This window comes from Charadrius vociferus, unplaced genomic scaffold (genome assembly GCF_000708025.1).
Source record: "Charadrius vociferus isolate BGI_N301 unplaced genomic scaffold, ASM70802v2 scaffold385, whole genome shotgun sequence".
NCBI lineage: Eukaryota > Metazoa > Chordata > Aves > Charadriiformes > Charadriidae > Charadrius > Charadrius vociferus.
Genome location: NW_009648925.1, coordinates 3,413,829 through 3,429,373, shown reverse-complemented (window position 1 = coordinate 3,429,373; position 15,545 = coordinate 3,413,829). Strand labels below are relative to the sequence as shown.

At 40.6% G+C, this 15,545-nt stretch overlaps 1 protein-coding gene across 1 annotated transcript in view; it reads right to left on the bottom strand.

Moving 5' to 3' along the window:
• ADCY5 (adenylate cyclase 5) overlaps window positions 1–15,545 on the bottom strand; it is a 228,350-nt gene that overhangs the window by 30,554 nt on the left and 182,251 nt on the right. The window contains 2 exon segments of the mRNA XM_009887317.1: window positions 957–979; window positions 14,093–14,233. Coding sequence (XP_009885619.1) covers window positions 957–979; window positions 14,093–14,233 — 164 coding nt within the window.

Below are 15,545 nucleotides of genomic sequence, written 5' to 3'. Positions count from 1 at the left end.
ATGTTCAAACTCATCACATCCCTTTCCTTTTAGGAAGTAACTGTCAATGCTCAGCCACCATAACGTGCATTCTCCCAAAGCCAGCTGCTCAGAGCCCACAGAAGCATTTAGCTGCCCCAACTCACAGAGGTCCACTTAGCCCTGACCAGCAGCCTGAGAAACACGACGAGGGGCAAGAGCAGCCTGTTTTAGGCATCAGTTTCATCTACCGCCACCTACCTCATGCTGAGCAAGCTTTCAATTAATGCTATTCAGTAGGACTGAATGTGAAATTATTACAAACACTTTCAAAACAGGAAATGCTTTTGTTATTTCCAGCTCTAGAAGTTAAAAAGTTGTCTTTTTCCTCCAAAAGCATTTTTTCGAAATATCACTTTTGTTATATTGTTATTTTAACCCCTTTTTTTTAGAGTCTATATGAAAAAAGAAAAGAAAATGCTGCTTTAATGTGGCTGTATTTTAGAGCATGGAAGTTCGAATTTACTTTTTCAAATAAGCTGTCATTTCTGAGTTCATTTTTATGTAGAAATAAGTACTATGTCATAACGAGTAATATAAAATATATACAAATGAACTCAGAAACTATATATATTTCAAAACATACATACATTTTTCTTCTCCGAGATGTTCGACACTTAGACATACTTTACAGGAAGATTTTGTTCTTGGGATATTTTCAAAGCAGCAAAGAAAATTGGGGGCAAGGAAAAGAGCAGCAAAAGCATTTTAATTACAAAAGGAAGTTAGAACCACACAAACGAATAAAAGTTTGGAGGGCAGCGGCAGTTCTGAATGCAATTAGTCAATCCCGTGCCCTCGACTGGCTGTCCCTCCAGGAGAAACCTCCAGGGAGTCCAGGCATTATTCTTGGCTGCTGGGCATTAATTTTTGTCTTTTTTTAATATGAGAAAAAAATCCCAAACATAACAGTGTATGACAGAAGTAGATTTGCTTACTTGTCCTTGGGGTCCTCAAAACCCTGAAAGAAAGGAAAAGGACACAAGGGTTAGGAAACAGGCTGACCTTGAGAATGCAAAGTGTCCCGAGAACAGCATTTTGAGAGGAGTTTTCAGGGTGCTCACTTGTTAGGTGTGGATGGAGAACCGTACGAATACACAGCAATATTTTGTGCTGCCATGTCATCAGGCAGACAGAGCAGTTTTAGAAAAACACATGCCTTCAGACAGAAATTTATGGAAGTGAAGGTACGGGAAACGCTTCATCTAGCTGACTGCTGGCATGCTTTATTTCAGGTGTCTTCTTTTTTTCAGTCACCATTACAAATGACAGAATGGAAATTATGCAGACATTATAACCCAGGATATATTTTACTTGGAACAAAACTCAGCCCTCTCCATAACATAGGACAGCTATTGTATTCAACAAGGTTGCACTTCTTTAGGTTGGGGCTTGGCTAAGGGAGCTGGATGCATTTCGATTTTCATCTCTTCAGGAGGAAACTCAAAGGGTCTCCTTCCTTCTCCCCTCACTGCATGCACACACAAAACATATTTTCTTGAATAGTATTTCAGGAATTATTTATAATTTTTGTAATAGCCAAAATTTTCACAATTCCTTCAGGGCCACGTGAACTGAGTAAGTGTAGGTATTTATAGTTTAAGTGGTGTTTAAGTGGCTAGAAGGCCTCAGAGAAGCATATGTACAGAGGCATAATTTTATATATCTAGCATTAACATACCTAATGGATCAAATGGTCCATACCAATGGATCAAATTGCATCAAAATGGCCGTTTTGCAGGGGCTGAGACAAAATCTGCCCTCTGACTTCTTGGCTTAAATTTAACTGAAGTCAAGGAAAGTTGTGTATTTGACAAGCAGGGTCAAATACTCAGGCACAGAGTTTGTACCCTGTGTTCCAAAACATAAACCAAATGTAGCTGGGAGATAGGAAGAATTCCTTTTGTTTTCCTCCCAGAGACCTCAGGTCAAAACCGCCCAGAGCACGTGAGGATATTCCAACTGCTGGACCTGCAGGCGCGTCCAGGCTGGGGGCAGCAAACTGAGATCTGTCCTGACTGTAAAAAAGTAAAAATCTTTGGGCAAAAGTCTTCCCACAGCCGCCTTATCCAACACCATCAGAAACAGGAACGTTGACCAGATACTAAATGAGAACAGATTTTGCCCTTTAGTTAGCAATGTGGCGATATGGTGAGAGGCAGAAGTAAAGCCAACACAGCCCTGAACAGCATCAGCTTTGCAAGGGGGAAAAAGTGGGTTTTGTCACTCAGGTCAACAGCCGAGACTGTGATTCACTGAGAGGGCAATTTCCATTTTTACATACTCCATTTCAGACTAAAACCACACTTCAAAATAGAAACTGCAACTCCAACTTCACCCATCAAAAATTCAGATAAAGGAAGTCTCTCAGTCCCATGTAACAATCACCAGCAGATCCAGTGGGAAGAAGGAGATAGTAATGATGATTCAAAGTTAGCATGTCCAGTTATCCAAGCCAAAAAAAACATGTACTTCCTGATTTCACATTAAAGAGTGATGAAGTGATCACTCAACTTTTTGTTGTGTGGCTTTTTTTTTTTCCTTAATTATTTTACAGTTGTCAGGAATATCTGATTGATTTATTTATTTATCCTCTAAGCAATGCTACAACACAGTGCCAAAACTGAAAGCTCACTGATTAATCATGGAGACAAAATGCTCACTAATTTGTCTGGTGTCATAGTCAGCTAGGCTGAGAAAAAAAAAGAAAATCAGCTGAACATTAATAGCTACCAGCCAAGAAATAAGGGGAGAGAACCGAAGAGAAAACAGCCAGTACTTGCTTATTAGAGAGACATAAAGTTCACATTTTCAAGCTTAGCCACATGGGAACTGGATGACTGACTGCAGTGGGAGAGTCCCCGAAAATGGTCTGATTTTCACAGACAGCTGTGTAACCATTCATCCTACCGAAATCCTGCAACTAAACACAGATCTCATACTCCTGCATTCTAGGTGCACAAATTTGAGGATACAGCCCAACCAGGTCAAGTTACCAAAACATCTCAGCAAGCGTATCCTCAAAAAATTCCCCAATATTTCAAGCCTGGAAAAATATGTAGGCTGCATATTTAACCGGTCATTTATATGGGTGATCATTTGATCAACATAGAATTTGATTCTGTCCTGCTTCTATCCCCCAGCAAAACTGCTATAAGGAAAGTCTCTAAAATAATACAGAATTAATTGATCTAGCTTTTCAATTTAAAATATTAAATTGTGCTTGAAACCTTGGAAATTATTCATGCTGGTAGCTCAAATTAAATTGGTGTTTCAAAGTTAAAAACTCAAAAAAGGCGTATTTCAGGTAAAGCAAAAAAGAAAAAGATTATTACATTTTCTTTCCTGGATCTTCATTTAACAAGGCTAAATATTTAAGAGCGACTTGAACTTTAATTAGAGAGAATCATCTTAAAATTAAATGCAGTAGGAACCTCTTTAAGTTAAGGAAATTAAATGATTCACTTCAAACGTTCTGATTTCATACGAAAGATTCTTCAAGCAGAATTGCCAAAAATGGCATTGTTATGGAGAAAGGTCTGCAGGATTATTTTAGGAAAAACGCCCCATACACAGCTTCTTAAAAAACTGGTTGTTTATTACAGGAGATCTTTCTTATTTGCACTGAAAGACTTTGCCATGATACAGAGCAAATAACATCTCTAGGATCTGGCCATGACCAGAGATTTTCTTCCCTATCCACTAAAGTGCCTGTGTCTCAATCACATACCAAGAAGCCTTTTACGTGGAGGAGATGATCACACGTGCAGGGTCACGCCGCTCACCTATCTTGGGTTGGGAGGGAAATTTCCCCCTGGGTTTTGGTTAATGTGTTTTCACCTTCTCCTACTTCGTGGGCATGCTTGGTTCATTGAAAAACGTGCACTTAAATTATTTCCTTCCCCTTGCACGAGGCTTGAGCACTAATGATACGTTGGTCTTTTTTTCTTCTCTGCAGCTGGCAAATAGTTTAGTTTCTTGAGGACTCAGATGCTTTCCTCCTATTAAAGCCTTTCGTCTCATCTTAAGACTGCTTACATTAATGGCAATGGATAAACACTAAGTACAATCGATCTTGCAGAAATATGGTCTATGTGGATTTGCCTTCATTCCTAACGCTCATGATCTAGTAGACAAATTTCCAAGCTCAAGCAAGAAAGTGAAATAACAGGTGCTGCTGCTGCTGCTGCGAGTGTGTGTACAAAGCCACTCTCCAGCATCCCTGATGTCAGCCGCCCGTGCTCGCCGCTGGAGGCTGGGGAGGAGCTGGGCTGGGGCTGTCCCCAGTCTCTTTGGGTACAGAGCAGGTTTTGAGCTGCACAAAGATATGTTAAGTTTGGCATTTCCGCACACACACATACGAAAAACCTGAATGCCCAGAAAAAACAGCTGATAAAAATGAGGTGCTCATTGTTTAGGAGGGGAGGGGGGGTAAGGGGGTAGGAAGAGAAACAGCCAAGTCCTGGAGTTAAGTATGTAAATCCCCTCTTGACTGCTTATGGATTTGTGCTCGGCAGAAAGAAGCAGTGCCGACGGCTTTCTAGGGTGCTGTAAGGAATAGGCTGGGAATTGTCAGCAGGGATGAAAATGGCAAGAGCAGCGATGGCTATGAGAATCGGACAGATAGGAGTTCACAGGAGTTCAAGAACAGCTCCATAATTATGATGATGAAGTAGCCCTTGTTAAGGTCAAAATTCCTTTTCTCTAGAAGGGAATGTAAGGCATGAGATAGGTCTTATCGCAGTGCAGTTCTAATGGACTGCTACATATAGGACCTCATGCAATTTTTATTCAGTCTCATTTTAAATATCCCTGATGCAGGAGTTTTTCCCCTTCCCCCAGGAGGCTGCATTATTCTGCCATCAGATTGCATACGTAGAGGTAATAATATTTAATAATTGCTCTGAGACTAAGACGGTTCTCTCTCTCAATTCAGGAATATTAACCCAAACTCAGCTGAATCAGCTCCCTTAGAGGCACTAGTACCTACTAAAGAACAGTCCTGCTCTTTCTTCTTTTCTACATGAGATTCTTAAAAAAACCATATTTTTTATGGCAGGTCAGGTGGTTCTGAATTTACAAGCACTTACTTTTTATGACCACCCTCAGTGGGAGTAGACATGTGCAGGAGGCAAAAAAAGGGGAATGTTATATTACTGCATCTGTCCCTAAGGCTTACGATTTTATGGGGGTATTTTATGAATATCTATTGTGCTAAAAGCTCCTATGACTGCCATCTCTCTGCTTGACTTCTAAATTAACTAAGCCTTTTCTTTGAAGATTAAAACTGATTCCTTAAATAGAATGATAAAGTGTGTGTCAAAGTCATGACAAGCTAACTGCTATACCATAATGCTTCAAATCAAGAACCATTAGAAATAATAATTCTGAGAACATTAGCTGCAGTTATTAACATATTGTAAATATGCAAAGAAAAGTGGAATAGACTTTACATCCTTTTAACTTTTCATTTAGCTCCAAAAATAAGACAGTAGAGGGGCTGATAAGCTCTACGACCTTCTTAATGGCAACGTGGCTGGGAAGCCACCTTAAATCTTCGCTAGCAACTACAGCAAAGATTTTAAGAGGAAAAATGACAGAGAAACTAATTTTTTGTGCCCTTTTTTCATCTCTAGAAGAAAGTTGAAATGGGACTTACATGATATTAAAGCAGAAATTGAAAGAACTTTAGACTTAGGAACAAAATGAGCCTTTTAAGAGGTCAGGCCAACTTGCAAAGCAAAGGTGCTTCACAGAGACAGTGACCAGAAAAGGAGAGTGACAGGCTGAGAGTGGATGCAGTCAAAAACAAACCTGGTTTTGCCCCACCGCAAAACTAATTATTGACATCTGTTTTCAGCGGTGTAATACATTCTGCCTTTGTCCCTGTGGTCAACAAGACAAGGCTACGGAGATAGATGTTGTCAGGTGTAAAAGCAGAAACGAAACCAAAGGACTTCAAAGCACTCAAGCCAGAAATAACGCAATTTCTATAACAGAGTCCAGAAAGAACTGGCACAGAAAATAACTAAGCCTGATAGGAAGGATATTTAACAAGCATCTAAGTGCAGAACAACAAACTGGCAGAAAACCAGTTTATGAAACAGATTATATGATGAGTGTGTCTGCTATAGCTGGAACACAGACTAATGAGCTCCAAAAAAGAAAGCTGAAGTGCTCCCTTTCTGCAGCCCACCCCACTTGATAAGTAGACATTCATTCCTCTGCACTGCTCACAGATGGTGAAACCCTCTACTTTGTTCTACTCAAAATGATTTCGTACGCAGCCCCCGGCTGGTACCCCAGACTTGGCCGAACTCATGAATTTATTTGGCCCATCAGATTTACATCTACAGAACATAAGAGGTTGCTTTTGAAACAGGTTTCCTCCCCTTACCTTTAATTAACTTCTGGCTGTGAACTTATACTTCTGAGAAGTGCAGGTTGGTCATAATTCCTAGTTTTCTGTAAACTCTGAAGCCAAATTTCTTCAGTCCAAAGGCCACGTTTTCAAGTGAAATGCTATGTGAACCTGTGCCTCACTTCTGAACAGTTACCAGAACTTGCAAAACAGAAGATTACATAAAAATAGGTAGCCCTAGAAATGCTCTGAATCAGTTCCTGGCTCCTTAATCTCTGTCCTTTCATCTCTACACTCCAAACAATGATAAACATAACAAACAGAAACTACTGTCAAATAGCTTTCTAATCAGAGGCAGAGAGCCTGAACCCAAGCCTAAACAGCCTTAACTGAAATTGCCCACTGGCACTGGCCAGAGCTGCTCACCCTCTCTGAAAACCAGACCCAAACCTCCTGACCTGCATCCTTTTGTCATTAAAGCTTGCTGTCCGCTTTAGGAAGCTTTGGAAATCATTCTGGTAAGTGCCACAACTCCACCTCTGATGTCCACCTGTGCAATGCTGCCACGAACATCGGAGGAAATGTCTCTGTGAATTAAAAGGGAATTGGTATCTTTATTTCTGTAGGCTTAATTTAGTCCCACTCAGAAGCTGCCTGATGCTTTTTAGTAGTGTCTCAATCCAAACCACGTTTTCCCATACAACTACGACTTACTCTAGAAAAAAAGGGTGTTGAATGGTGGAAATGTTATCCGTGCAAGATTTCCAAGCAAATATTAAACTCTACCTAAGTTTCACAAAAGCAGCTGCAGATCAGCTGTTGCATCTCCCTGACTCTTATCCCTCTTCTAAAGAATTTAATCAAGGCTGATTGCAAGCCCTGATCAACTACAGTAAGTTAGGTTTGCAGATCAAGATCCAAAACTGTATGAAGCCTCTGATAATTTGAGCGATGCACAGTATTTTATATAGCTCCCACTCATTTATATGTCATCACACGGAACATGTGAATGAGGCAAATCCTCTTTTCGGAAGCATCAAGCAATTATATAGCATAACCGCAGGACAGGATTCCTCCCTTGATTCCTCCCTTGCTGTTTGTGAGCTATCTAAACCAAATTGGCTATACAGAGCCCAGACCAGACTAACAATTTCCTCCCAGGTCTATAGCAATACACGGAGATTACAGCAGAAAGGATTGCTCGAGGGTTTCTCCCTGCTTGATTACAAGTTCAGGGGATTCTGCATACTACAATAGCAGTGAAAAAATAGTGGGTCAAATTCTTCCCCATTGGGTGCCCCTGTCCAGCTCCGCTGACGTCAATGTTGCTATTACCAGATTTAGCAGATGATTGCTGGAAAAGAGGATAATGGTGACCTCCAGTCAAATGAAACCTTTAGAAGGAGGGGGAACTCTCGGTGCCTCATTCATGGACTCAAGTCCACTTCTCTTTGATGGGGCTGCACTATCGACTGAGGAAAACTTGCCCTACTGAGTTTTATTTTAATTTTTTAATCATTTCTGATGTTTAAGCCATAGAGTTGGCACAGAACCAGCCATAGCGTCTGTTCCTCCGATGCACCTGTTCCCCAATTTTGATTTCCGAGTAACAAGAAAATCTATTGTAAGGGCAACTTGGAGACACAAAGGGAGGAAGTAAGCTGTATTTGTGATGCAACATGCGGAGAATTGTTTGATTTAAGACAGGGTGAACAGGACAAAGAATTATATTTTACGCTTGAATAACCAGGCTTTCAGATGAGTGTTGTTTCATTAGAAAGTAAACACCGAGCACTCAAGTATCGTGTAGAAGACTGTGCAAAGCTCTGAGCAGCATCGCAAGGAATCAGGCACATTATCTCGCAATTTTAACATCTGCATGCAGTCATATTTCCTACACGTGCATAATTCTTACTTGATTTTATTTCGGTTTTTACTTTGTAACTACCATCAACATCATACACAATTTTATCGCAAATTAAATGCTTCATTAGGTGTACTCAGACTCATGACACAAGTACGGTCAGACTGAAATCAGTATTGTGGATCTTCAGGGTTTCCTCTTTCTGTTCCTGAACTTCCTAATGTTAAACCTTTCCAGCAGCTGAAAAAATAAAAGGAAATCTGCTGGGCACCTACAACTGGGCTCAGTAATCACATTAGCCACTCTGTTCACATTTGATTATAACGACTCAGAGGTACCTGTTTCTGAAGTAAACCTTCCCCAAAGCATGTATCAGTGGAACAAGCTGAGCTGCTCGGTCGCACTAGCCAGTGTAAAAGAAATGTAATAGGTGTACGGCAGCCTTAAGATCCAACAGCAGGACTTCCCACAGCTGAGTAGATCTCATGACACAACTAATGCTTTTTTTTTTGGAAGCCAGACAGCATTCGGCTGTGTCATGTCTGGTTGTAAGACCTCAAAAATGACCAACGTCTTGTGGGCAGCACTAATAAAACCTCAGCAGGAGTGCTGGGTTCAGTGCGGGCACTGCCTCTTATCGATGAAACGGCAAGTGCTCAGAGGGGAACGAGAACAACCACAGGGCTGGAAAGCACCAACTAGGGAACAAACTTAATGAGGGAATCGGAGCTGAGCAGAGATATGGTAATAGTCTTCGAATACAGAGAAGGTAATTGTAAAGGGGAGAAAATGGAACTGTCCCCTATCTACTGTGAATAGCTCACACAGCACTGTTTCAAAACTGAAGTGAGGGTATCTGAAGCAAAACATCAAGAAAACTAATCAAACTCTTGAAAAGGATGCCCAGCAATACTGTGGGATTTCGACCCTTTGAAGTTTTTAAACAAGGGCTAGACAAAGGGGGGGAGATCAATACCAAAAGCTCTGTGCAGCCTAGATGGGAAACTTCATAAAATCTTTACATGTATCTCAGATTAATCTTATATTGTTTATTCCCTATAAATTCTCCTAATATAGATTTTTTAACATTATTGTTTCTATATTTGCAAAGGATTTTGCAATGCCCCTCTACACTGAAAAGCCCTTGAATAAAATAAATGAAATATTTTCAGGAAAATCAGGAATTCCACAAGCTCCTTACACAGTCTATTCCTTGCATCCAAGCTTTTTCTTAACTTAGATCTTCCTCACAGCAAATTAAGATGATTATTTTTAATCCTGCCCTTTGGAGTGATGGAGAATGAGTTATCATTATCTTTTGTCCTTACAAACCTTCATATATTTGAAGACTTTTGTTTCTACCTAATCTTCTCCCTTCTACACTAAACAAGCCCAATACTTCAACACTTCTTCACAGGTCACACTGCTGAAACTCTCCTAATCTGTAATTTAATCCACCAGACTATCACCAATTTACCCACATTCTCCTAAAGGATTGTAATCCCAAACTGGATGTGGTTTTCATACTATGGCCTCAACAATGCTTAGCTGGGCAAAAGATGCAAGAGAATTATTTTTCATCTAGAATAGCCCAGTCATTTTGGAACAGCCCATATCAACATTTGTCTTTTTATCGCTGTTTACAACAAACCACTTTCAGTTTACATTCAGCTACAATCCCCAAATTGTTTGTTGCTTTTTTTTTTTTATAGTAGTTTGTTGATGAAAACTGAGACGAGTATTATTTCCAGAAGTCTAAAATCCATCAATATTTATAAAAGCACTCTAAAATCTATACTGGGAAAAGCAAAGTATTTCTTAGTAGTGTATAAATATTGTTATAGCTATAAATATACCTGTACTCTCAAATGCTTTCAAGCCTGTTTATTTTTGACCCTTTTGCAATTAAAAACTTGACTAGAGAGACAGTGGGGAAGACAAGAGAGACTTGGGGGAATGCTGCTCCTTTGCGTACATCACAAGCAGTACAAAAGTCTGCATTTCCAAAGGGGTACGTCACTGGTCCCGGGCTGACTGCTGTTGTTTAGGAAACAAGAAAACATGCTGTAAAAAGCAATAAAAATAGAAAGCAGCTGTGCTGCTCTTCTGCCGTGCTCTGGCTCTTTTCATACTCTGTATACAGCCACAAAGTGGATCCTGTCCAGGCTTCTCTGCCTGCCCAGGGCGCGTGAGGCAGCCCCCCACCCATAGCATCACCCTGTCCAACAACGCGGGCTCCCAGGGCCAGGGCTCCAGCAGAAGCCGCCAGCTCAGAGCAAGGCTCTTTGCCCTCCCATGCCATTTCTAGCTGATCTTCTTCTGCTGCAAATTTACCATTTCTTTAGGGGCAGCCACTGACCTGGCAGCCCAACTCAGCGTAGTCCCCAGGACCGGCTTTCTCTGGCCAGTGGCTCCACCAGCTAATGGGGGTCAGGGTCAGCAATGGGCAACGTCGGTGTCTCCTGCTTGTTGCCTCCCTGGAAGCTCTACATGGCAAGAAAGGCCATTGCTAAGCAATGGGAGGGGAAAAAGAAGGGTTGGAGATGGTCTGGAAAGCAGACCGGTGCATGAGGAAGACGGAGGGGCTGAGCAGGACGGTATGAGTTGGCACAGTTGCAGTTAGGTAGGGTAAGACTAGGAAAATAACTCCAGTTTTCCAGGACATTTTAGAATACTGCTGCATGGACACGTGTAGGAAATTTTGTCTTATTCATATGTGTGTGCAAGTGCCTGAAAAGACTCCTGTGTGCCCAGGGGGACAACTTAGCCTAGGAGCATCATGGAAAGCCGGCTGAAGCCAGCAGAGGTTAAGCTCCAAGCCACAACATGGAGCAAAGCAGGGACCAAGGACCTTCCCGCGCTGGCAGCAGGGCTGCCGTCCCACACAAACCCCGCCAGACCTGCACCTCGGTGTGATGCACTGCCAATGTGCCCAGACATGGCAGAGTGTTGAAACGCCACGACAAAAGAAGAGCAAGGGGGAAAGAAGGTGTATCTGCCTACCTTTGATACCAATCTCTCTCATCCAGGACTACTGCTAATATATCCTAAGAATGGAGACAGCTACCAGAGCCATCATCCAAAGGAAAAAAAAAAAATGCCCCAAAAAATTCTGTTTTCTATTAAATATAACAGTTCCTTCCCAAAAATGCAATTCAGGGAACTTTAATATTCTCTTTCAGGGAATTGTAAGTAGCACCACAAAAAAAATTGTCTCTCATTTTTCTGGAAATATGGTTGTCTTCATAATGCAAAATTGTCTAAGTTTGTGACATAAAACCATGTCCTTTATAACCACTCCTATTATTCCCCACACAATCAATATAATCATTATATTGATATCCCCATATCAATATAATGTAACTGCACATCACTGCAACGTTATCTGGCTCCTGCCCGAGGACTATCTCACAATTACCCTTATAAACACCTGTTTTGAAATTACAGAGCTAAGGAGCTCCAGGTTTTAGAGAAAGGAATTGTAGCAATGCTTGCCTTCGGCGGACTACTTTGATTAATCCAACCTTACATGTTCATAGTTTCCAAGAAAAAAGGCTACATGCAAGAGGGCTGGGGGAAAGGTGGGTGATGTGGAACAAAGAGCACATTTTCAGGAGCTTTGAAAGCTGGTGCGGCTTACTGAGATCAATGACATGTCATCCCAGAGGAGCACTGAAAAAAGCCTTTGTAGTTCTGCTCCCCTTCTGTCTGTCTGTATTTTGTATTTCTAAGCAGGCAGTTTGCAGCTAGTGTGCACTGTGCATGTGTTTGAGCACACACAGCATCCATGTAACACAATTTTAGAGATTACAGACAAATAAAGTACTGTGCAAAGCTGGGTGGTACAAATAAATACATATTTAAATTAGAAGTTAACACAGAGAGAAAGAGTTGAGACAGGAGATGGAGAAAATGTTCCTATGATCTAATCAATAAAACGTCAATCTAGCAGATATTAAAATGGTCTCTAGGCCACAGAGAGCAGCGTGTTGTCATTTTGACTAACGCATCTCAAACACAAAGCAGTGGGAAGTACCGTAAATAACAGATTTTAAAAAACAGTCCCCAAGAACAACAAAAACTCTAGCTAAAAATAATACATCTGAATCAGGTTTAAATTGGTTTTCACAAAATAGCCTGATGCATGTAACACAGCAGACAACATCAGCGCCTCAAAAAAGAGCTTAATACAGGAGGCAGTACAGAAGCAGATTGAGTGAAAAAGATTTTCTAAGCTGCTGAATTTATAAAAAGGTAAATACCATTACAGGGAAAGGTTCAAGACAAGGAGGAAAAAAAAAAAAGATAAGCTTTTCCTCCTCCTACAAGCGAGGGGCAGTGAAGTTTTTAGGACTCAGCTTGATATTTCAATAAATAATTATGTTTTTCCAACTGAACAACCAGCTAGACACGGCAAACTGTAATTAACACCAGGAAGCATAATACCATTTGGCATGCTTACACCTTGTTTCTGAACAGGAGGCTGCAAGAACCCCTTAAAAGCTATTCAAAGAAACTTATAATTATAATTATGTGCTAGCGTGATTAGGCTCTTCTAATAATGTCATGCCTATTGAGCACACTCTATTGAAAAGCCCACATAAAAATGCACAGTTCCAGTGATCTGTATGCTTATGTCAGAAGCCCTCATTTGGAGATCTGAGAAATGAAAGAACATTACTATGGAGATTAAGGAATTCGGTTTAGCACTGTAAAATAATATTATGATCGAATAATATTAGCACCAACTATTAATAAATGTGCCAGCATTTCCCATTAGAAGACACCATATGCGGTTGCTTATAGCTATGCCAAAATTTTTAAGCTGTGGGAGTGAATCTCATGTTAAAAAGTTCTTTGAATACTTTAAGGTTTTGGTGACCTGGAGCAGAACTTTGACTATAGGCAATAAAGAGGGCAACAAATATACATTTTTGACTGTGTAGGAAAAGTCAGACCAGCATTAATAAGGTTATAGAGCAATCTGATTATGCATGCAATTCTAGAGGTGCTAAATATTTTTGTTATTATTACAAATAGCTGTTCCAATAGAAACTCTCTTTTCTTCATCTTTATTGGAGGAAACAAAGATATCATCTTTGTATTTCTAAGCAGGCAGTTTGCAGCTAGTGTGCACTGTGCATGCATTTGAGCACACACAGCATCCATGTAACACAATTTTAGAGATTACAGATTTTACAACTTTATGTAAAACAAGCCATAAAAGTGCTCCCAGTCCAATTGCATTGGTAACTAGCTCTCATTCATTTTAATTTAGAATGTCTGAAGAGTACAAGTAAGAAATGAAGATGCCTGCTATCTTAGGCCAATTAATCCTTGTACTTGAGAATGTATTCTCAAGAGTTAAGCATAGTGGTGTGATTCCTGGGGACCCATGACTATATATGGGCATGTAGCTTATAGAAGGTGAACAGCATCTGGCTGTTGTAACGCAAGCAAGAAACCTTTGCAGGTGCTGAAGTCTGTAATCATCTAGCAGAAATGTATGGCAGCTGCTGTTTGAATGCTTGGGTTACTGAGCAATTTTTGTAGATAATCATGTCTTCTCACACAGCCTGGATGAGTTTTCAGAACATGGGACAAGTCAGACAAAAGAGCCTTCTTTGTGCCATTCAGCCTCCCTTTCCCTCTCAAAAAACCTTGCGCCTCATTTCACAATCACTCACCTCCAGATGTACCAATTATTATTTCTGGAGTCAAAGTAGAATTTACCACCCCCACACGGAAAAAACCCTCAGGGCTGCAAAAACCTTCAGACAAAGCAAGGAGGGATATACAATGCTGTTTTAAGAGGAAAAGAAATTAATGTCCATAAAGCAAAGCATTACCATTCTCTTCATCTCCTTGGAGACCTGGTGAGCTCCAAGGTGGTTATAAAAGGGCCGGTCAACACCCCAGTGTGGCGGGTTATGGCTGATGGAATTAGCGCGCTGACGGTTCATCTTGGCTATTGTGGCTTTCTCGTCTTTCTGAAATACAAACGAGAGAGAAATGAAGAATAAATTTTGAAACGTTTACATGGCAGTCATTCTCCAAGCATCTCTCACTTCTGATCTCTCACTCCAGAAGTTGGCTTTGCGCCTTGAACTTTATGAAGTGGCCGCTGATCAGAAGCAGTCCCAGTCCACCATTTCCTTTTCTTCTCGTTTTTTATAATACTTGTCCCTAAGTGGTGCCCACCATTTTACTGCTTTGCTTGTCTTGAATAACCACCGTAACCTGTGCAAACACAGGCAGCATTCCAAAATGGAGACATCTATTTTCTTTTTTAGTAAAGTGAATCAAACTGAATAATTTCAGATAGGAAATTGCAGTTCCAGGCTGAGATACTACACAGAGGGTCCTCAAAAAAAAAAAAAAAAAAAACTGGCGCATCTGCAGGAGAAATGACACACAGAGCGATCTGGTTGAAGAACAGGAGCCCTGAAGCTCCTTGAAGCTATGGGAATAAAGGACACCTTCATCTGTAGGTACAAGCAAATCATTTTCCACACTTGCAAGAGCATCTTCCGAGACATGCTAAGGAAAGCATGTAAACCTTGTAAATACCTTAACTGTGTATCTGTTAAGTATAATGGTATTGCAGTGTGATAAATTGGTATCCTCTACCCTAAGGCTAGCTGCAAATTTCATCACTGACACTAACTTTCCTGAAGTTTGGACAAAGTCTTTGGTTTTGGTATTAGAGCTGGTTTTGAATCTTGGATGTAACTGGAGCTTACTTCAAAGTTTGCACAGGTTCTGTTGGAAAGGTTTCGTTCAAGCTCAGTGCCAGTTACAAGAGCACAGCAGTGCAGCATGCAGCTAGGCTAAACAACAGGCTGGTTCGCTCCTTATTTTGAATATATTCTCTAGCTAAAAGGACAGGCAGGTTTCCATGTGGAACGTGTTCTGCAGAGGCAGGAGTTTATTGCATGAGAGCAAACCCTTTAATCTTTTCTGGCAAGGAATGCACCGGAGACTTGCTCAGTGAGGACTGTGCGATTTACCTGTACTGACTCAGAAGGCAGAGGGGTGGCAATTATTTCATCCTTGCTTAAAAGAGGAAAACTCTGGAGCGCTTGAAAATTTGGACAGTAAGGATAGCTACAACTTGGCTGTTTATTACTTGAGACTTTAAACTTTTTCAAGAGAATTGCTGCTTCCATGAGATTACTGAAAAAATTAGACATAACAGTTAATTTTGGATTTCAGGTGTTCAGACAACTGAATAATTTAAAAAGAAAGTATCAGTTGTTTTAAACTCTAGAATTTTGTTTCAAGTGTTGTATGAAAATACAG